The sequence below is a fragment of the Scomber japonicus genome, chromosome 2 (genome assembly GCF_027409825.1).
Source record: "Scomber japonicus isolate fScoJap1 chromosome 2, fScoJap1.pri, whole genome shotgun sequence".
In the NCBI taxonomy this organism is placed as follows: Eukaryota; Metazoa; Chordata; class Actinopteri; order Scombriformes; family Scombridae; genus Scomber; species Scomber japonicus.
The window spans coordinates 34,694,660-34,718,795 of NC_070579.1; the positions used below are offsets into that span (position 1 = coordinate 34,694,660).

The 24,136-nt window shown below is 41.0% G+C and overlaps 1 protein-coding gene across 3 annotated transcripts in view; it reads left to right on the top strand.

Annotated features, from left to right (window-relative positions):
* rptor (regulatory associated protein of MTOR, complex 1) overlaps window positions 1-24,136 on the top strand; it is a 171,455-nt gene that overhangs the window by 100,169 nt on the left and 47,150 nt on the right. For all 3 annotated transcript variants that reach the window (XM_053328466.1, XM_053328473.1, XM_053328482.1), the window contains exons 11-20: window positions 3,380-3,455; window positions 5,110-5,211; window positions 8,980-9,063; window positions 10,708-10,818; window positions 11,463-11,537; window positions 11,778-11,843; window positions 14,609-14,800; window positions 18,734-18,874; window positions 19,525-19,645; window positions 23,916-24,056. In XM_053328466.1, coding sequence (XP_053184441.1) covers window positions 3,380-3,455; window positions 5,110-5,211; window positions 8,980-9,063; window positions 10,708-10,818; window positions 11,463-11,537; window positions 11,778-11,843; window positions 14,609-14,800; window positions 18,734-18,874; window positions 19,525-19,645; window positions 23,916-24,056 — 1,109 coding nt within the window. The remainder of the gene's footprint in view (window positions 1-3,379; window positions 3,456-5,109; window positions 5,212-8,979; window positions 9,064-10,707; window positions 10,819-11,462; window positions 11,538-11,777; window positions 11,844-14,608; window positions 14,801-18,733; window positions 18,875-19,524; window positions 19,646-23,915; window positions 24,057-24,136) is intronic.

A 24,136-nucleotide genomic window follows, 5' to 3' on the forward strand; every position in this document is an offset into this window, starting at 1 on the left:
AGAGAGGTGCTGAAAATCCTCCCTGTTGTAAATTGACTTAACTTGCTCCTCCACACAGTGTAACGAATATTATCTAGTCATCTATCTCCCTTTAGTTACACAAACACATCTCCCACTATGTATTGTTTCTCTTCTTGGTCTTCTATAAATGCCTCCCTCTGCTCTCCCACTCATTATCTGGCTCGTGTTGGAAAAAAACAGAACAACTCTCACTCTTTTTCTGCCTCGAGGAGCGACTTGTTGTGTAACACCCTGGCATTGCTTATTGTAAAGAATACTGCTCCTTGCTCGTTTTTTTTTCTCTCCCTCGCTCGCTCATTCGCTCACTCTCTCTCTCTCGTTCATACAGACCCATTATTTTAGATTGTGGGTAATATTGCTCTGTTTACCGCCAAAGAAATTGGGAGTTGCACTATGTTTCACAGCAGCACATGCAGTATTAAGGAGGACAGGATAACGACAGAGTGGTGCTTTAAGAGTTGTAGGAAACAAGACTGAAAGAACAATAAAAAATGAAATTGCCAGAGATAAAAGGTGAGTAGAAAAATAAAAGTTGGGATCAGTATAGATGAGGAGGAGGGGGGGTTTAAGTAATTTTAGGGGCTTGATGATCGATGTCAGTGGCCAAATGCAAACAGCAATTGTTATTCAGATGAAGTTGAATTGGGGAGAGCAGATAAACCCCAAGGCTGATTACTCCCTTGTGGGCAGTTTCAGTGCGGGTGTGTGTGAGTGTGTGCAAATATGTCTACTTTAATGTGTGTGTGTGTGTGTGTGTATGTGTGTGTGTGTGTGTGTGTGTGTGTGTGTGTGTGTGTGTGTGTGTGTGTGTGTGTGTCGCTGCACCACTCTGCGGGCAACAGGAAAAAGAGCTTAGTCAGCCGCCAACTGGTCCCCTACACTCCTCTGTTGTCGACTGTCCCCTCATTTCACGCACCACACAAACACACACACACAGATTTTGGTGATGTGTTACTCATTCGTATTGACAGGCATCATCCAAGTTAATGCTGTCATCTCAAACGGTGCGGCGGCCTCCACCCTGTGAGCGTGTCGATGCTGATTAGACCGCTCTGTCGGCCTGCTTCCTCACAGTTGGATTACATAAACACCAGCGGGGATGGATATTTGTTGGCAATATATCTACACAGATTCAAATCCCAGTACTTCAAGTTATGAAACCTAGATACATACATTTTGAATTATTTCTTGTTGAAGGAAAGCTTGTTACACTGAAACATACTTATTTTTCCAAACCAGTTTGTCTAATCACAAAGGAACATTAACTTTATTTGCTTCACAAAATGCTCCAAAATATGACATATATGTAATATATGACTATACATCTAATGATTCATCAATAAGTATACTTTCAACAGCAAAAATGAAAGCATCTTTATTTTAAAGGTATGAAAAGGTTGCTGGATAAAATCTATACATGATGTTTCCCTCTATTAACAACTAATATGTACTTTTCAGTAAGGTTATTTTTCAACCATTCAGCAGTAACCATGCAGTAAATGTGAAATGAACTGGCATGTCTGCCAACAAGTTAAATACCTTGCCTTTAGGCTTCAATGAATAATTAAATATTTTGGGGAAATACATTTATTTTGTGAGTGAGATGTACACTGATGGATCTGTAGTCTGAATGTGCTTAGCTTAGCATAAAGACGAGAAGCAGGGGGTATAGCTACCATAGTCCTCTCCAAAAGTGAAAAGTAACACCTACCGACATCTTTAAAGCTTACTAATTAGCTTTCTTAATTAACTCATTGTATCATCTTTAAATGCTTACACAAACAGAAAGGGGGAAAATTGCTTTTTGGGGTTATGTAGAAACGGTCTCCTTGCAAACAACAGCTAGTTTGGTTTTAGCATGTGACTCTACCTCTCTAAAAGTTTTCTAAAATAAACTTTTGTGGCAGCTTTAGTCAGCCTTCAGTTAGAGGCTTTAGCTTTAGAGGTTTTAATGGACACATGTTTTAGCTTTGGAGAGTTCAGGCTAGCTGTTGCCTCATTTCCAGTCTTTATACTAAGCTACTTTAGCTAACCATGTTCTGATTCAAGCTCTGTGCTTAACTAGGAGATAGATATTGATCTAGTCACCTTGTTCTCAAAAAACCTTGTGTAGCTTAGAAAGAGTGCCACTATGTGTATGTAAAGTATATATAGGTATACTGTGCATGTGTCTTCATAGATATACATAGTATCGTCGTTGTTTGCTAAATGCAACAGGAGGTGCTAGCTAAATCCTGTTTGATTATTTTTGGTGCAGAAATGAGCTTGTAATTCATTTGAACATATAAAACTTTTTCTGGCAGTAAACTCCTGCAAAGTAACACCTGTTCTTAATATAATGCAAAAATGTCTGTTTTGCACTGTTGACACTTTTACTCTGAGCGTAAATTATTTCCCTTCCACGGTGGCAGCTGAATTTATAAATTATGCTATTTAGCAGGAACTTGTACCATCTGACTTGAATCCTAGAATAAATTACTGTTCCCTCTGTTACTTTTAAAATAAAATAAGGTGGAGCAGATGAACCACCTGCCAGAATTCAGCTCCCAGTTTCCTAAATAAATACTTTTATAGCAACATACTGTAGTGTGTGTTTGCATGTTGCACATACATGGCAGCAGTGGACGTGAAGGACAATGGAAACCCACCAACAAAAGAATCCCTGCAAACCAATTCAGAAAATTTGGATGACTTTCTTTCAGAAGTCTTTAACACCGTTGTTTCAAAGAGTGTAACTGTTACACTGCTCACAGCTAATAGGGGAAGCCGTTTAAGCAGCTGAATGAGTCTCAGACCGAGTGAACTCTGTGTCAGTCATTCAGCATCACATTACAACCCAGCGCATTGACTGGGAACATGACTCAACCCTAACTCGTTCAAACTGAGAGGAAAAAGCCCCACCGAGGCCACAAGCTCAATTTGCCGCAAGAAAAAGGAGCCGTAAAAGCAAGAGGAAAGAGAGACTGAAAGAAAAAGAGCGAGAGAAGCTGCCATAAGGTTTGATGCGAGTTACATAACCGCATGAATTAGATATGATGACCATGAGAGAAAGCTGGTGTTTAGAAAGGGATTAAAGGCTCCATGCTGCCCTCTCTAGGACCTAGGGCTGGGAATAAAAAAAAAAGATGTATATGCGCAAGAAAGAGCATAGTGGAGAGAATGAGTGAGATGAGGAGAAATTGGAGCGGTGAGGTGAAAAGGAAAATGCCTTGTGTGTGTGCTGCGTTTGCTTCCGTTGGCTTCAGTTCATAAAAACAAGAGATTTAAATAAACTGAAACAAATCTGCACCCTCCCTTGTAATAAATGCCATAATTGTAATGCGGTGTGTGTTTGTGCGCATGTGTCACCTCTCTCCAGGCAAGCGTGGGACCTGGCTGTGGACATCTGCCTCTCTCAGTTGCCTACCATCATCGAGGAGGGCACCGCCTTCAGAGTAAGTGTGTGAGAGAGAGAGAAAACAGCGATGCCTCTATAGCTTCACTTTGAAATCACTTTGTGTTTATTGCAAGTAAGCATTGTGTGTGTGTGTGTGTGTGTGTGTAGGTGTAGGTGTAGGTTTAGTAGATGATGGATGGTTTGACGGATGGCTTTTTATCTTGAATCTGTCCACAACTGATGCCCGTAAAACCTCAAACAGTTCTTGTTTGCGCTGCAACTTCTCCACTACCAACATCTACAGCATCTCAATTAATCTCCCAAACACACACGCACACACACACACGCACACACATACACGGACGGTTCCAGCAGATAACATTGTTAAACGTCAGGTTTGATAATTCAAGTGCGGTTGTCAAAGGAAAAAAGTGTCTGAAACCACTGGCCCTGCACTTTGAACCAGTGGTGTGTTTATGGTTATATTTACTGACATGGCAGGAGCTGTGATGGAGATGCTGAGTGTGATGGAAACACTCTGTGAGAGAGATGATAGGACTGATGATAAATGAAGATATCTGGGTCAGCACGAGGTATTCCTGTGTGTAGGAGCAGAAAGCTGCAACATGTGCTTTGTAATGCTAACTAATCACGAAAAAAAAGTCTTGAAGAGGAGGGAAAGAAGGAGGGAGGGAGGGAGGGAGTGGCACGGTTTTCCCCGATGTTAGCACTTTTTCTCCAGGCTGTTTCTTTTGTCCACCTGGCACTCAGAGGTGGGCAACTTCTCCATCAGTCTCCCGGGAGCAGTCCCCCCCCCCATTCTCACTCCTACTCTTTCTCATCTGCCCAGACTGAGAAAAAAAAGAAAAGAAAAAGAAAAAATTACCAGCACCGTAATTGAGCCTCTGAGGACTACTAAAGGAGATCTTCCCTCTCTGTCTTGCTCCTTCTTTCAAGAGCCTTTAATTCTTTCTCCGATGCACTTCAGCTTTTTTTTTTTCTTACTCTTGTCACAACTGAATTTAGGACTGAATAAAAAATGTGCATGTCAATATCAGTTTTACTGTCTACTCTTTGGATTTCTGCTGCAGAATAATCAACATTTTAATGGTCAAAATAAATCAAATTAATGATTTTGAAGCAGGATTTTAGCTTTTTCTCTCCACTGAATAGGAAGGTTCGGTCTATAAGCTCTGCTTCTACTCACCACACACTACACTACTTTTTATTCATGTATCAGTAACGATACGAGTGGTGTGTGTATAGAGTTATTAAGCTTTGATTATGCACAAATTAATTTAGCCGTCCAACCAGGAAGCGTTGATATTTCCCTCTCTCTACATCCATCAAGCGTCTATTCACTGCTATCATAATTCCTGTTGCGATATTAACGCTCCACGTGATCAAAAACTCGGCAGCCAGCAGCCAATCAATCAGGCAAACTGTCATGGTAGGATAGGGGGGCAGGTGTGTGTGTGTGTGGGGGGGGGGGGGGGGGGGGGGCTGATCATGATAGATCAGGATTTATGTTGTTACCGCAGTGCAGTGTCACTTCTGAGCTCATTGTGTCAGGGCTTTTTAATGGAATGATAGGCTACACACTGCAGACCGGCTCATTGTGTGTGTGTGCGTGTGCATGTGTGAGAGAGAGAGAAAATGAGTGTGCGCTCTTTAAAACGGTGATAAACTGTGTGTGTGTTTTCTGTCCACAGCACAGTCCTTTCTTCGCAGAACAGCTGACAGCATTTCAGGTGTGGTTGACGATGGGTGTGGAGAACAGAAACCCCCCTGAGCAGCTCCCTATTGTACTGCAGGTATACACACAAACACACACACATACACACACACACACATCTCCAAGCTCCAATACATTTCTGTGTGCAAACCCTATAAAGAAAAATGATGACTAAAGTCAACATGTGGAGGAACACCTGCACATTGTAAAGCAGTCCCTCCATCACACTGCTTTCATACATATACATTATTTATATATGCAGGCAGTTTTTTTTTCCCTGCTTGGTCTAATGCTTGTATAAAAAAAAAATTCGCGACTCACATTTCTGTAAAAGTCACGATGGCAGCCTCTGACCTACTAACATTTCCACAACACTCTCAACACCGCTGGAGTCTAAATGAAATGCTGTCACATTAAAGTAAAAACCACAGCAACACGAGGTAACATTTATGTTTAATATCGTACACCATCTCACACAAATCAAATAAAGAATGTGCAACTTATTCTGACTTCTAAGAGCACTGTTATGAATTAATCATTTTATTCTCTTACACACAAAGAAGAATAACATGTTTAATACAGATTCTTATGTCAAAATATACTTTTTTATTCATTTATTTAATTATTTACTATACTATATGTTAATTATTTACTATACTTCATCTCAAATGCGTACACAGAGTTGGTGATTAACTATTTACATATAACTTAATTAATTTAATTACAAAATAAATGTAATCTGTTACAGTTACTGATGAAAATGTGTCATTAAATTACAGATAAATCTTGATTACAAAGGGTGTTTTGCTAAGAGATTTTGCTAATTTTTTAATGGGTTTTGACTTCTTTCATAAAATGTCTTTATTTTATATTCCAAAATCTACATGAACTAATGAATACATTTTCAAATGAGAGATAAAACTCCCTTATAAATCATGTCAGCATCCATGAAAAACACCTGAACTTAGATTTTGGTGCTTAATGGCTACACTTATCCTAACAGCTGAAAACATTGGTTAGAAAATTAAAAAAGTAATCAAAAAGTAATTAAATGTAATAAGTTACATCACTTTGATTACGTCATTGAAATAGTTACATTACTTATTACACTTTAAATAGACTCATTAGTAATCTGTAACTTATTACATTTCCAAAGTAACCTTCTCAACACTGTGTACAGTATGAGAATCTAGGCAAAAAACTTCACTACAGCAAACAGGACTGTCCTTTTTAAACACTGTTTTCTGAACTGTGCTAACTACGCTCCTAATTAATGTTGATGAGAAAATCTATTAAGGGGATTCACAGGGATCCTCCTGCTCACAGCGGTCATTAATGAAGTCATGACAAACATTAAAGTTCAAAAATAGGTTTTAATAATTCATGCGGCTTGTGAGAGAACTAAACAGGCATTTTTTTTCCCTTTTTTACATCTTTATTTTCCAGCTCACTTCAACTCTGGAACAGCAGGAGTTTGAGCTCCACGCGTCACGTTTGAATCACACCAAAATGCCATCACATAAACAACGGTGGCAAACAGAGATGTTGCTAATTACACATTCTCCATTACACACGAGCAAACCTCTTTCCTTCATGATTGAACCCTCACATCAGCTGGCAGGAGTTCTTTATTAGCATAGATGGAAATGCTTTTCACACTATTACCACACATCTCTTCAAATCTCCACAAAGGCATGATGTGTGCTGCAACAAAACACACACATTTCCTTCCTTACAGCCCATTCTAACAAAGCCTGTGACAAGAACAGGGTCTGCTGTGCTCCCTGTAGCAGTGTTAAATTTGTTTGGGATGCTTTAATTGGGGGGGAAATCTTGTCAAAACCTCTTTGTGCGCATCAGCTGTTGAGCTATAGCAGTCTAATGTCTCCCCCTCCTCCCCTCCCTTTCCCTCTTTTTCATCTCCCCACACCTCCACCACCTCCACCACCACCCTGCGGGGTTGTACAGTTGTGATGCTGTATTATATCACGGCGTAGTAACGGTGCACCGCTGTCCGTGCTGAATGGTAATTTACCGCTGACTCAGCGCTCCGCGAGCCGCAGCCCCGTCCGTACGAGCGGCTCTGTCGGGACCCGTTAAAAGCAGAGGAAAAGGAAGAGTGATGGAGGAGAGCTGGATAGTGATGGTGTGTGAAGGCATGTATGTGTACCTGCGTGTGTGTGTGTGTGTGTGTGTGTGTGTGTGTGTGTGCGTGCGTGTGTGTGTGTGTGTGTGTGTGTGATGTGGACACAAGGAAGGAGAGAGAGGCAGTAAAGCAGCAGCCGCTTTTTAAGATTACGCAACATTATGCAGCTTTACGCCACGAGGGCTAAAAGTAATCTCAAGGCTACTTTCAAGCGTTCTGACGTAACGGATGGACACAAACTGGTTTTCTCCCCCTTTTTAAGCACACGGTTGCATAAGAATGAACTTTAAAGAGCGCTGTATTCTCCAAGGATTTAACATTTCAATGCCAAAATATAATCTGGCTCCGTTTTTGAAAGATGCAAAAAGCGTCAAGAAACGGGCAACGGAGATTAATCCATCAATAATGCTCTTTAATTAAATGAGCAGAGGGAGGGCAACAGAGCTCAGGACAGAGAGATACAGCGCTGCGTTGTCTTGACAACAGCCATTTTACCCAAGAAGGATTAACAGATTTTTGCAAAGAGATTACACCATCTCTAAATCGTGATGTTACGGTAACAGGAGCGCACACACGTTGACACACACATACGTTTGGCACAGGTTTGGCGCAGTGATTAAGTCGTGATGGTAACATGATAGCGTGTGTCTCGCAGCGTGCACACACACACAACACGATGGTAGGAAGTGCTTACTCATGGCGCCAAATGAGATTGGAGTCAAGGTGTTACACAAATGAAGGAAGGGAAACAAATATGCATGCACACGCATTTTAATAAAGCTGCATTACTCAGGGATATGACAAAATGACATGTGTGTTAATGCGTTATTCAAATCAAGAGGATAAAGTGTGTGTGTGTGTGTGTATGAGAGAGAGGTTTGAAAAGATGAGTCATGTTAAAGAAAAAGGGAAGGAAAGACCTCTTCTTGAAGCTTGGATCTGGAGAGGTTCAGGCTTGATTCTTTCTTCTTGACTTTTCTTATTCCTGTAGACACACACACACACACACACACACACACACACATATCCACATCCGTGTTCCCACGCTGTTCTTGGAGATGGAGGTAACCCTAGACCGGTCTTTCCCCGGCCTCCTTCTGTTTGTGTGGTCACGCTCAACAGATTGAAGTCACAGAGGACGCTAATAATATATTACATGTTGGTGGTGGAAGTGTGTGTGTGTGCGTGAGTGTGTGTAAACCTGTGTTCCTCCATATGCTTGTTCCCACACACACTGTGGGACAGTCACATGGGGATGGACCGGTGTCCAGCCTTCACGCAGTCTCTGTGCTACACACTGGCTAATACTGCATACACTACACTACACACACACACACACACACACACACACACATTTTTAGCCAGTACCATATGCGTCCTTAAAATAGTGTCGTTGGCCAAAATTTGCTTCTTGACGATTCTGTTTGGCGTCACTCTTACATCGCATACATTTGTAGTATCTCAGGAAGTAGCTACGAGAAATGGCAGCCAAGAGGACACACCCAGTCAACCCCCCCCGCCCACGCACGCACACACACACACACACACACACACAGTAAACAAGAGCAGTAGTGGTGAGAGAGCCATCTGTTTCACTCCACCAACTCAGCTTCCTCCCGCTGTCCTTCCTCTTCCTCTTCCTCCTCCTCCTTTAATCTCAGGCGAACGCACAGTTGACCTCTAACCTCTGCTCTCTATCAGGTCCTCCTGAGTCAGGTGCATCGGCTGCGGGCTCTAGACCTCCTCGGACGGTTTCTGGACCTAGGACCATGGGCCGTCAGTCTGGTGCGTAGAGCTCTACATCCACTGTCCCTGTTTGATGATTTAATGTTGTAATAACACTGTTTACAAGCAGATAAATGTGAGGATACTGAGACTCAGACACTCACTACCGTGGCCTAATATTCTGTTCTGCAGCTGGATCATATTTACAGCAAGCAGCAGCAACCTTGGTTGAAAAAGTAATCCTATAAGTGGTGTCAAAGTGAGTTTAGCCCTGCTGATAGTTTAACTTTTATGAGCTGAGGTTTCAAGATATATGTCAGCAAGATTTCTGCCTTCACCTCAGAAGTGAAAGGAGGTTTTCAAGCTATTCAATTATTCAGCAGCTATTTTGATAATCGTGATTTTTTAGAATCATTATTAAAGAATAAAATGTTGAAATTGTCTGATTTAAACCTCTTGAATGTGAATGTGAACATTTTATTGACCAAGCAATCAATAAAATAATGAAGAGATGAATTGATTATGAAAATAACTGTTAGTTGCAGCCCTAACAGCAACTAGTTTGTCCAAAAACTGTGTTCTTTTGCTCATTATGTTTGGATATACCGCATACCTCAACTATGAACAGTTTTATATGACTTTTGAGTTTTTTAAATAAGATTTCAATGAGCATAGGACAAAACATGTAAGGAGCACAGACAACAATGTATGTAGCTCTGTTGTATTGGGATAGAGAGAGGAGTTTCAAATACAGATATGTCAAATGCTATCAAAATATTGGCAAACTATATGTATAAGTTAGGTTATGACAGTGTGGCAGTGAGCCAACATGCACAACAGCAGCACCCTGAAACTGAAGCAGCTAAATGGAATTCAGCCATTCAGCCAATTCAGTTTTTCCCACTGCGACATGCTAAAATGTCTTTATTGAAAAAGTCATACTGCTGCAATACGCTGTCTGAAAAAACTTAACTCCAACTTTAATACAGTTTTAAGAGTTGTGCCACATAAGTTCACAATGTATACAGTTTGATTCCAACAGAAATTACCCAAATTCTTATAATAAACAGGAATCACAAATTATATTCTTAAATAAGTTGGTGTTTAAGCAGCAAATTCCTTCTTTGAAATTTGTATGTACATTATTAGGACCTGTACACCCATGGTAAACCCACACAGGTGATTTTTAATGATTTTGGCTGGTTAGGCCTCCTATCAGGACCATGTGAGCATGTACAGGTGTGTTTGATAAGCACCATAAGGTGGGACAAATTGCACCTTTATCATCCTTATTTGTAAACAGACAGTAAAGTGCTAGATTTACTGTAGCTGCTAACCTGGCAAGACAGTATACAGTAATTCCCATTTTCACTTCTTTTCATTACCTGGAAGATATACAGTTTTTAAGATATTGTGTAGTTTAATTAATTTGACACCAGCTGCCTCATACTGTCACTCACACTCCTAATTAACAGTGCAGTGTTTACTCCAAAAGACAAACTCATCTTATTAACAGTCAAAATTCAGACTCTGTTTCCAATAAGTCTCCCAACCTCTGCTCAGCTACATTCATTCTTGTGTACATGTTTACATTTCAGACCACGCTTATGTGTTGATGATCAGTGAGACCTGACTCATAACAGCAATATCTAACTCTCTGTAAACACCAGCTCTGTGTGTGTGTGTGTGTGTGTGTGTTTCCAGGCCCTGTCTGTAGGGATCTTCCCCTACGTGTTGAAGCTGCTTCAGAGCTCAGCCAGAGAGCTGCGGCCACTGCTGGTTTTTATCTGGGCCAAAATCCTGGCTGTGGACAGTGTAAGTTATATAAAACACTCACACACTTAAAAAATCATGCTGCCCCCACTCTTTTTAAACCCCGATTGTCGTCATCACAGGTTAAATTATTTGAATTCTGCCTGCTTTTCATAATAGCTGACGGAAGGGATGAGCTCTCAGTAAAGCAGCCACTGGTAGTTTCTACTGCTGAGTTTAATCTGTGCAAGTCTTGATTTGTGCATGATGTAATGCTGCCAGTTGCCTCAAAGCTACAGTTCTGAAAAAAAACACAGAATCTATGCAAATGTGTTTCATTTCAAAAGTTTAACTACTGGACTGAAGAAGTCTCCTACTGTAAAGTCCATTCTCAGTGTTTGTTCACCGGAGGCTTCAAGTTTACATATCAGACTTGTGTAAGTTGCATACTGGACCACAGTTGGCTCCAAACCAGTTATGATGTCACCAATAATACTCATAGATACAAGCTTCAAGTTGGGATTTAAAGTGAGCACAGAGAAACTTTCCCCATTTCAGCAGATGAATGTGAAAGGGAAAAAAGTTCCCTGTCACAGGACTGAATGTGAATGTTGAATGAGTAGAAAGCGACCTTTAGCAACGTCTGCACAGTTAACCCCTTCCTTCCCTCCCTTTCTACCTTCTCTCTCGCTTTCTCATCTCCGCAGTCGTGTCAAGCCGACTTAGTGAAAGACAACGGTCACAAGTACTTCCTGTCAGTGTTGGCTGACAATTACATGCCAGTGAGTATTATCATCATGTTGACACAGTTGTGAAGAAAGTGACCCATGTAGGACTTTAAATACAATGTAAAGGTATATATCATTGATTTTTCTCTTGAGTCTGACGCTTAACTTATCACTTTGCTGAGTTGTAAAGTTCAGCACAAGCCTGCAGCAGATCATCAGTGCTACAGAGTCAAATGTGTCACTTTTAAGGTTTCAATAAAAAGAAGATGACAATGTTAAAAAACTGTGTTACAGGCTGAGCATCGGACCATGGCTGTCTTCATATTAGCTGTCATTGTCAACAGCTACAACACAGGACAGGTAGGAGTGTGTGTGCGGATACAGAATGTGTGTGTTTATGAAAGTGGATGTTATATGACAGCTCCTCAAAAGTGAAGCCAAAACCTGTTGATCACCACCTGGTGGCTGGCTGCAGTATAGCTCATTAGTCCCATCCCATCCATGTTAGCCAATGAGACATGAGCCAAACTACAAAAATAAACGTCAAATAAACAGTTCCCAAACATGGTTTCTGTCATTTTAGGTCATTTTAATTGCACATGTTTCAACTTTAACTTTATTTATATAGCACTTTAAACACAATGCAGTTGATCCAGTGTGCGTCACACAGAGGAAAAACAAACTGAAGAAAAAGAAAACAGAATGATGATAAAAAATGACTACAACATGGTCATATAGAGCGTAGAGCACATGGGGAGAAAAGTACTAACCTATCAAGACCTCAGGTGAAACACCTAAGCTGATTTGTATTTATCTGTTTTTGTTTATTTTTCTGATAAGTTTGTTTTTAATGATTTATTTGGGGATGTGAAGTCATGATTGAAAGCTGTGACAGCCGCTCTCACACCTCCGTCAGGTGACGGGGGGGGGGGGGCTGTGACTCAACTGTGCAGACTCTGGCTCCAAATGACATCGCACAAGCAAGATGACCACTCCCAGAAACAAGCTATTTCAGCTTTACTTTTGCATAGCAGTAGGAAGTGGAGACACATCGTCCATATTTATATACAGTCAATGATTTCTGTTTGCTCATGGGGGTCCCAAAGGGATAGCACACCAAACCATTAATTTACTTCACTCACCAAGACCACTGCAGGGTTCTTTAGGGGGCTAGCCGTCACTTTGAGAGATTACTATATCGCCCATTGTGTATTTCTGGAAGATATTGGTTATGTGACAGTTTTGTCACCGACCGTCACCTCTATAATCTCCATCTCCGTCCCAGCCATCTCCACGGTGACACTCCATCACCTCAAGTGTCACTTTGGCCTGCTCCTTGCCTCCGGTTTTCAATCCCAGAAGCCTTTTGTGTCTGACACTGATCAAACATTCAAGCGGTGCAATGCCGGGATGATGTAGCTCGTCATTTCATGGAGTACAAACACACACACACACACACGCTGACACACTCTTCCGCAAAGAAATATTCCACTATCACTCCTTTTTTGCCTGCTGTCTTCTTCTCTCTGCAGTTATTTTCCGTCTAGTTGTGAATGTTATTTGACTCATTCATTTTCTCTAGTGAGTTTACCTGCTCACACTACTTTTCCTCCCATTCTCAACATTATATGAATGTGACAAATCAGAAAAAGCTCCATCGGCTCCGAAACACCCATTCTTCTTCCATATCCCTGTGTACTTAATGCCCCCACCTCCCTCTCCTCCTCTTTCTCATAGGCCTGTAAATAATAGATGATCTCCCAACATTACTGAGAGCCTCTCTGCCTGCTTCACATCTCCACGATTTATCTTTTACTTTCAACAACAGCGCTCATTACAGCGGTGTTGCCGTTGCGAACATGTCACCGAGCGCCGGCGTCTTAATATTCTCAGCTGGCGGGGTTCAGCTGGGAGGTGCGATCAGATCAGAGGCAAAAAACGAAGCAAAGAGAGATCTGAAGCACATGAAGAAAGTCGAGTTGGGGGGGCGTTGAGGAGACAGGGGGCACATTGTGTCGCTGCTGATATAAGATTTGTTTGTGTGATGCCTCAATCTACAAGAGAGACAAAAAGAGGATTCTCAACACTCTAAATGGGTCTTTGTGGTGGTTCATGTGGGTATACGGTGTTTTTGAAGGTTTTTTGAGCTTCTGAGAGCATTGATAAACGTGATCAGTGAGGTTTTTTTTTATGTCACACAGAAGTTACATATTTACTATAATGCTTTTATTTATCCAACTGCAGAGCGACCCTGACTGTCTTTCTTCTTTTCTTCCTCGGTTTTAATAGTTTATGAACATAATTCAAGAATCTGCTCCCATTTAATTTCGCTACTACTACATGCAAGCTAACCCTTCTTCCATGATTACTTGTTGTCTTCATATATTCAAGATTAAGTTCCCACTCTATTAGTTACATAACAGTAGTGTTGCAGTAGTTAAACAACAACAAAAAAAGTAAATGATTGGAGGTAAAAAGAGAAAAAGAGAAACAAAAGAGCAGGATAGTGAGAAATATGACATGAGTCTATTGTTGTACTGCTATGGAAATGTACATTAAGGCACAGCTAATCCCATACACAGTCCATTAAAGAGCTTCACCGGTGATAGTTCATGAAAAGAAGAACCACAAAGGCGGCACAAGACAGGAAAGGAGAGACTGCTTATTAATGCTCTGAAAAGACTAAATCGAACAAAAAAATAGTGAAGATTGTGATACCAGCTTTTTCCATCTTACTCTACACGGCTCAAACCTTGATGGACCAATTACTTTTTGTTCACAAAGTAGAGACAGGTTTGAAGAGGGCTGAAGGGGCTCTAAGGAATATGCAAAGCTCATAATCCTTTTGTCCGTCAAAACAGTGTGAGGTTACAGGTTAGCAGTGATTAACTGGCTAATGAGTTTACAACACTGCTCCAAGCTGGGAGCCTCTGTGCTGCTCAGGAGGGTTTGAATCATATATGATGCAGATGTTGTTATTTAATGAAATACATGCTTACAGGTCACTGGTGCCTCAGTTTCATGTTCAGTGTCTGCTGTAGACATCAGCATCATAAATGATCCTTTAAGTCTTACATCATCCTTAAAATCTTCCATTGGTGTCTCACCCTCCTCCCCTCAACCAGGAGGCCTGTCTGCAGGGCAACCTAATAGCCAACTGCCTGGAGCAGCTGTCGGACCCCCACCCCCTGCTCCGCCAGTGGGTGGCTATCTGCCTGGGCCGCATCTGGCAGAACTTCGACCCGGCACGCTGGTGCGGAGTCCGGGACAGCGCCCACGAGAAGCTGTACACCCTCCTGTCAGATCCCATCCCCGAGGTGAGACGTTCGCACCGGTGTTCATCTGCTTTTTAAATACTATGAGATGTTTTTGATCCTTTTCCAAGTCCTACACTGCAGAAAGGGCAGTTTAACAAAGTCATTTGTGGTCTTATTTTAGAATGATTGAAAATGAATTATCTTGTCAAGCACCATTAAATTATCTAACATGTTTTAAACTTCAAGCTCAGGGTTTTTTATTGAGATTGTTTCAGCTTAAATCTGACAAGAAACAAGTCCAAAGTCAAATGTCACATCTTCCATAACTTTTATCATTAACGTCTCCTGAAAATAGATTTAAGGATAAAAAATGTAGTTTGAAAAAACTTTATCTTGACATTGTGAAGTTTCTTTGCCAATGTCTGTCTTGTGGTTTTGTTAAAAGTTAGTTTTTAAAGTTAGATTTAGTTTTGAAGTGACCTTGTTAACACCTGCTATTAATATGAATCTCAGATGATCTGATCACAAGTGGACAGCTGAGGACACATTGATGTTCACACCTCTAATTGTTATGTGTCTCGAGCGGCCTCAAGCTGACCACTTGTTGCTGCCTACATCACTTCCACAAGAAGGTCAAACAGCCCCGAGCACAGATATCATGTCAGTCAGACAAACGTCAGATTTGTTGTTAGTGCTAAAGAGCTAAGAGCTAATAAATTATTTCAAAACTAATACACTTGTACAGGTTATTCCAACTGTTGTGTTACTCCAACATTATATATTACGTCCTTGTCAGGGACCCATCAGGATGTATTAGCGTTTACACTACAAAAAAAATATGTGCAGATTCATCTCAGACCACCTCAGCATGTGGTTTGGCTCACAGTGCATCTTAGTGGTCACTTATCCCTCACCCAAGACTCATGTTGATGCCAGGTGTGAACAAGATCACTGCTGCCTACCTCAATGACATTTTTGTTTAATATATATAATTTTGTTTGATCATGCCAAATGTCTCTTGATTATACTATATTTTTTCTCATTTGTGAAAGTATAAAGTATAAAGTCCTGAAAGAAGGAGATATGTTGACCAATGTAGAACATTTAAAAATATATTTGGGAGGCAACCTTTGGCCCTGCTGTCTAAAAGACTGGGGCATTTAGAACATTTTAAGGGTACTTAGGGCATAAAGTTTCTCTTTCTAATGTAAAATAAGCTCAGATTAAAGTGCATACAGTGTTCACCAGAAAACAGGTTCTAGATTTTGGGCTAAAAAGCTGACTACACTCAGTTCATTGAGCTCAGTAACATTAGTCGACAGCACTGATCCCCTCAGCAGTCAGTAAGACCCACATATGAGACATGAACATATATTTTACCAGATCTTAAAAAACTGAGATAAAGTTAAATGTTATACTGATAGTACTTTAAAAAAATCTTATCTTATGTCCAAAACCAGCCCAAAAATACAGTCTGGAAACAATGAAAAATGTCCAATCCTAAAGATGGTCAAAGCAGACTGTTTGCATGTCCTGCAGTACTAACCTCTTCAGACCAAGAACAGTGAGATTAGTGAGAGGGGACACACACATGGAACAGATCCATACAGGTTTAAACAGTCAGGAGCCACCGTCAACATCTGACTGGGTCGTGTGTGGACCAGAGGGACAGCCAGGCAGAGTTTGCCCTGATGCTCACCCAGACACTTTATGCCCTCACTGACACACTTCACACACATGCAAGCGCACAAACACACACACACACTCACACATACACATGCACACATACACATACACATGCACACACAGGGAACATCTGTTTCCAGCAGCAACTTCCTCCCTCTCTCTTGGACAGACAGCTGCTTTGGCCGTAGGGTTGAAATTGGGGTCTGCAGACACAGCTGTCTGTACCCACACACACACACACACACACACACACACACACACACACACACACACTAACACATGCAGCTACATTTCCAGGTTGTTCATTTGTTTTACATCAGGAAGTTTCACCAGAGACTGAGTATAATTAACTGCTCCAAATGCTTTGAGAACATATTAACAAATAAATGACAGCTTCTTCTCAGGTGTTTGATTGAGACACCTCACATTATAATGTATCTACAGTGTGTGTGTGTGTGTGTGTGTGTGTGTGTGTGTGTGTGTGTGTGTGTGTGTGTGTGTGTGTGTGTGTGTGTGTGTGTGTGTGTGTGTGTGTGTGTGTGTGTGTGTGTGTGTGTGTGTGTGTGTGTGTGTGTGTGTAGTATGTGTGTTTCCCCTCCAGAGCCTTGTACAGATGAGCAAAGACAGTGATGAGTAGTAGAAGAGAAACAGAAAGCGAAAGACATCAGTGAGAGTTTTAATTTGGTTTCAGCACAAGTCTGATGGGACATGTTACTGTTTTAACATATAGTTTGCAATAACATGTTTTAACTCTGAGTGAATTTAAGTCCATTTTAAAGGAACCTTTCTATTTAGATTAGTGTTTGTCTTTAATATAGTTCATGCTCTTTTGTGCGATGTGACAGTTGTCTAGTTCTATTTATGTATGTGTGTGTGTATGTATGTAATCTGTTCATTGTGGTAACACTTGTTCAAAAGATATTTGAATCATTTGAGCCTTAAAAGTGTCATGATTTCTTTAAATTCTACCAATTCAAGGCACATACAATAGAACAACTACCTTAACCAATCATGCTCCTTGACAGGGTGTTAAAGAGTCTCCTGGTGCACATTGTCTGTTTAAGGGTTCAGTGACTGATGGTAGTTCTGTGTGAAACAAAGCATTCAGGTTATTGTGATGGGACCAGAGGTGTAGGAAGTGTACGTAATTGCCCATATCTATCTTAAGTCATCCCCCGCCCCCCTATCCCCCCAGTCATGGCTGATAAAACAACAGAGTACACATGGATCAGTGGGCTGGTTTATAGTGCTCATTGATTATGTAACTTCTGTACTCTTTAATCAATTCTTGTAATGGTTGCTGTGACTGAAAACTTTAGGAATCCACTTAAAACCTAGTAATGACTGACTGGTCAAAAACTCCTATAGATGTGTATAGAGTTGTTTTGTAATATAAACAAATGCAAATGAACACCATCACTAACAATAACTTTCAATCAGCTCATGTTGATGCAGGTGGTAGAGTTAACTGATGTTATTCTCTCTATAGTGTGTATGTGCTGCTATGTGAAGCAGACAGATGTATTGTAGTGCATAACAACGCAGATTAAGATGCTTTCCACTATTACAGCCTTCTATTTTCATTTTGCTTTCAAGCCATAGTGGTTTTTCTGACTTATTTTTATTCCAGATCTTAGAGAGAAAATGACATTACGTTCATGTGAAATGTTGAAGCTGATCATTTTTAATCGGAGTGTAGAAAACGATATCAAAGCAACATCTGCGAGCCGTAGCATCACTAAAGCTTGCCTCATAAGATTAAAACAAAGACAATGACAAACAATACAACCCAATATCCATTTTTGTGCTGCAATTTGGTCCTTCATAGAAAATTCCTTCCACCTGATGATAAGTTTGAATTAAACATTTAATCAAGCAGGAGGAGAAAGTAATGAGCTTTACTGACAAAAAAAAGCAGCTCACTACAGCGCACAGCACCCATCTGATCATCTCCAGGGTATTTCATGGTTATACACTGAGAGAAAATCACATCATGATTACCATTTGAAACTTTCACCATCCAGTTGCACCTAACTTTTTTTTTCTCAAAGTCTTTTTATTAAACAAGAACACATTTTCATAGCTAGTTCAAATAAGGTAGTAAAGAAATAAAGATGTGTATTACAACATTTTTAAGCAAGTCTGGTGAGCAAATGTTCGTTTCCAACCCCTTCAAAATAAAAGCTTGTGTGTTTTTAAATGTCTTCAGCTCAACATCTTTATTGAGCCAATAGGAAAGTCAGTTGAATGGGTTGTGGGTTTTTTTGTTTTTTTTTAAATATCCATTTTATGACTTTGCCGCTGCAGGTGAGATGCGCGGCCGTCTTCGCTCTGGGAACGTTCGTGGGAAACTCAGCCGAGAGGACGGACCACTCCACCACCATCGACCACAACGTTGCCATGATGCTCGCCCAGCTCATCAACGACGGCAGCCCCGTTGTCCGCAAGGTCACTGCAACACACACACACACACACACACAAAGCACTATGTCATTAAGTTTCAACACCTCTCTAAAACGTTTGACCTTGAAAAACCTTCATATATATCTCTCATTTGGAGGTAAATGTATCTAATAGTGATCTAATTTAGTTAATATATGCAGAGAAAGTTGTTATATCATGTTGGTTTAATAGAATAAAAAACTCTAGAAATCTTTTGACAATCTAAATGAAAAGAAAACGAGAGAGAAACATACAAATAACTAAAGATTAAAATAATATAATTTATGGGTAAATTGGACAAAAAAAACATAAATTCAAGGTCTTTTGAAGGATCTTTTGGAATAACATAATTTGAAGGGGGGCTTTTTTTGGCTTCATAATTGAATTTTTATACAAAGTGGTTCCCTGGGACAAAACAACGCTGGAGGGCATGATGTGTTTAAAAATTGATTGATCTTTTTAATATTTTCCCAGCTTGTCCTTTTGATTTTTATCACGCTGGCAAGAAAGAGATAATAGAAATATTTGCATGCGATTGTTATTGCGACATTGTCACATTCTAAATATTGAAAAATATGAATCAAACTTTATTTTAAGTTCATAAAGTGAACAAAGTGTTGGTCTGTGTGTGTGTGCGTGTGCGTTTTTTTTTTCAGGAGCTGGTGGTAGCACTGAGTCACCTCGTGGTCCAGTATGAAAGCAACTTCTGCACAGTAGCCCTGCAGTTTATAGAAGAGGAGAAGAACTACACGGTGCCGTCGCCAGCCAACACTGCAGGTAGACACACACACACACACACACACACACACACACACACACACACACACAGTTTAGATTTGCAGATTGAGTGGATTTAAGGAAAAGCATATTTGTTGAAATGTTATCAATTCTGGTTACAAAGTTCAAGGTACAACAAGTGAAGTATTGCATATCGTGCCTCACACCCCGGTTCACACCTTAAAAGCACATGATTTGATAACATCCCAGTTATCCCAGAACCATCCAAAGTGAGTAATGTCCACAAAAAGCATGAAGTCTCAGATGTCAAAGCAAGTAACAGTGTAGGCTTATATGAAATAAACTTCACATCTACAGACTCATCTGGCTCAAATAGAGGACCACAAAGAGTGTCTTTCACATCCATCCCCAGATACATATAGTTATAGAAACACATCCCTCATATGAAAACAGCAGCAGAAGACCTTCTCCTTAGAGTTCCATTACTGTACTGCCAAATAGATCCCCTATTTGAGCCGTAGCTTTGAGATAACCTCTCCTGAAGAGAAGGTCCACTGCCAGGTTCAGATGGCCTTGGCAGAAAATGAACACTGCTGCACAATAACAAAGAATGAGACCATTTCTTTACATACAGTATGTATGCTGGAAGGCAGAAGAAAGTCTGCATACTGTAGCTTCCAATGCAGGTATAGTTTAACATGATATCAAGAGTGACGTTTGGAGCCTGTTTGAAGAAGAGCAAGAGGCTCAGAATGTCATTCTTCATATCCTGTTAAACTTTACCTGCATTGGAAGCTTCAGTGTGTGGACTTTCTTCTGCCTTTACAGATTTAGTTCTCTGGTCCAGCGCCTTGTTTTTTGTTCCAGATGTGTACGTCTACCACACAACCTTTTCATGTGTATGTAGGAAACCATGAGTGTCTACTACTGTCCTTATCAGAACATGCTGTCCTGTTAGAACCAGATGTTTTAGAGCTTAGAAGGTAGCCAATTGATACCACCTTGCAAAAAGACACCCTACCTATGGGAGAGCTCTATCATAATAATCTGTCCTGACCAGCATGACAGGGGTTACCTACAGGTGATGCAACACACACACAGCCAGTGAGATTCAGTCCAGCTTTCAAACGCTCACATATTAACAGTCTGAGCTGCACCACCACCACCATCATCAACGCCGTCATGCCCAGCAGCAGTAAAATCATCCTGAAACGCTTTCTGCATCCTAACTGAAGAAGAACCAGGCTGTGGAGAAACGCAGCCTGTTCTGTGCTCTGACAGATGTGTTCCACTGCAAAAGTGAAAATGGTTTCCAGCCTCAAAGTTAGCAAAGTTTTCTGCAGATTCACTGAGAATCCCTAGTCTTGAACATATCAAAGAATGCACCACCGCCTCTGCCATCAGACCCCAAATAGTCCAGATATGCTAAAATATGGACGCCTTCTTCCTTCTGGAGAGGAGCTAATACCTGTGTGTGGGGGCTATTGACAGGTCAGACAGTGGCACCAAGTACTCGTAGGCAGTGCCCTTTATTGGAGACCTTAGAAACTTTCTGTTGTTGTTTCTACTCTTCACTAAACTCTTAGACTCTTCTCAGGTGGACACAGTGGTGTAGCAGCAGGCCTTCAGGCATTAATAGTGTGTTTGGACTTTAAATCACATTTGAGCATGGTGTTGCTTCCTCCTCAGCTCCAATTTCACCTGAATGATGTTAAGCAACTAAACAAACACACAGATACTGGCTCGCTGAAATAAACGTCCTTGTCTCTTTGCCACCTCCGCGGTTACCATCGTCCTGCTAAAGACGCTCAGCCTGACATGCAGAAGATGTAGTTGTGGTGATCTTGACACCTTGAGCACAGCAGTCAGTGGGTAGAGAGAAGCTGGCATCTGTGTACCAAACACCAAACCCACATCTTTTTTTTAAGCTTCATCCATATCCACATGCTGTCCATAGCCAATAAAGGGTCACACAGTGCAAAAGCGGTCTTCCTCAGCACTCTTTCCACAAACGTGACCTGCCTCTCCAGGTACTGAGTGCTGCTACAGCATACATGTGAGCGAACATGCTCCAGGCACTGACAGTCCCCAGGCTGTCTGATGCTGCTGCTGCTGCTGCTCATGAGGACAGGGGTGGATGGGAGACTTCCTGTTTGCTTCACTTTAGTGCTCTTCAGGCATGAATGCACAAGAAGAACTAAATACAGGACAAAGATGACGATAGATAGACAGACAGACAGACAGACAGTTCAATTCAAAAATTATAAGGAAAAAATGTAGCACACATAGCAAACATACAACAGACCAGATCAGAGGTGTGAAGATTTGTTGCCGTTTAAAAAATTAAAATGAGGTGGAGCAAGAGTTTAAAAAATGTAAATTCACCATGAGCAAAGTTATTAAAGGAGCTAAACAGAGATGAGTTTGGTTGAGAGTCTTCTGTGTTAGACAGAAGTGAGGTGTTGTAGAGAGTTATTGCTCAGGGCAGTAAAGAGTTCTTGTATCAGTCCCTGTGACAGCGAAAACTGAAGAGAAAGTGCTCCACTGTGTGTCCAGTTAGCTGTTGGACAGGGTGGTCAGAATTATCTATAATGGATAACAGTTTGTTCAGTGTCGTCCCCATCACCACTTCAAAGGCGTCTGGTTTGCAGCCAATTACAGAGCCGGCCTTCTTAATCAGTTTATGAAGTCTGCTGGTGTCGCCGGCTCCAGCGCCGCTCCCCCAGCACACTACAGAGAAGAACAGAGTGCTGGCCACAAACACACAACATCTCACTGCACACATTGAAAGATCTCAGCTTCCTTCAGGAAATACACTCTGCTCATCCACTGATGTTAGTCTTCAAATTTATTCCTATGAAAGTTGGGCAGTGGTGCATGAAGCCAGAAAATAGGCTTCCTGCTGAAAAGAAATTACCCGGATGTCGCTCATGCTTCCTAATTTTTTTTTTTGGGCTCATAGAAGATGCATTCTGCTGGCTGAGCCGGCCCACTTCCTGCTGGCTCTCTGCTCACTTGAATGGGGACGAAATAATTGAATCTGAAAATATTATTGGACTAAATCGATGAATCGAATGAGTCATTTTGCCAGGGTTGTGATGTTCAAAAGATTCATTCAGTGCTTTACAGCTACTCCTTTTATAGTTGTTGTGTATGAAGAAAAATACATTTTGTGCCAGTTTGTATCACATGATGGACCCAGAAGTTGTAATTACACAGTTCAGCCACTATGTCAGCTTTACAGTGTTTGGAGCTTGATTTCAGGTCATTCTGTTTACATCACTGAACTTGAACAAGCCAATATAGATTTAATTGGCTTGGAACAGTGATACACATAAACCAGCTCTCTATCAGGAGCACACTCACCAGCTGAAGCTGATCAACACTGACACCAATTGGAACAGTTTAGCTGAATTTGAGTCAAGTCCTGTCAGTGTTAATGAAATGTAGAGCCGACACTGACGTGCTTTTAGAGAGGTGAAGAGTGTAAGAACTGAGAGATGAGTCAAGTCATTTGGCTTTAAGGCAGGAGCAGAGATGTATATGTTACACTGAGTGAACTGACTGAAAGGGACGCACGCATGTTGAATTGAATTTATTTTTATTATGTTGTTTTCTGATACACTGTGTTTCTGTTCATTTAATATTTAGCTCATTTTCAATAACATTTTTGTGAAGTAACACCATCAGTAAATCCAACAGTAAATCAGCAGCTAGTAATAATGAGTGAAGAAAGTTTCATCACTAGCTAACTGGAAGTCATCTTTGACTTTAGCAAACTCAAACTGGAACCAGTATGTTTGACTTTGTGACATCACATTATTTACAAGGCTTGCTTTTCATTCGAGGCCAAAAAGAGACTTGTTGCTGCACGTTTATGTTATAGTTACGGCATTTACATGTATGCATCTTCACAGTACCTATACACGTTAGATACGGTCTACAATGGAGCAGTGAGGTTTATTACAAACTTTAAAGTCCCTGCTTAGCATTGATCTTTGTATACTCAGGTTGGATGGAAATTTAACTATTGGCATATTCTTATTTTCTGCTTCCATCTTACCTACTGATCTACATCCTTCAGATTGTTGTTTCCTCTTCCAGGTCTTATTCCTACTGTCTGTCCCTAAAGCTCTTACTGAACTGGAAACAGGGTTGTTTAAGTATGCTGCTCCCTCTGCTTCAATCAGTCACAAACCAGCTGCTCTCACTGGATGCATTTAAAGTGACTGTTAATGACTCAGAGGCAGCCACATCTGGCAGTAGATGTTTTGTCTGACCCTTATGGCCCCTGTGTTTCCATCCACAGAGCCTGGTAACCTGACTCCAGTGAGGGACAGCCCAGCCATCCCACGCCTGCGATCGGTCAACTCCTACACCAACATCCGAACTGCCACCACCGCCCGCAACCTGAACAAGAGCCTGCAGAACCTCAACCTCAACGAAGAGGGTAAGTGGAAGAGAGTGCTGAGAAAATAAGGCAAAAGAGAAAGAAAGAGAAGGAGAGAGAGAGAGAGATAAATAAGATAA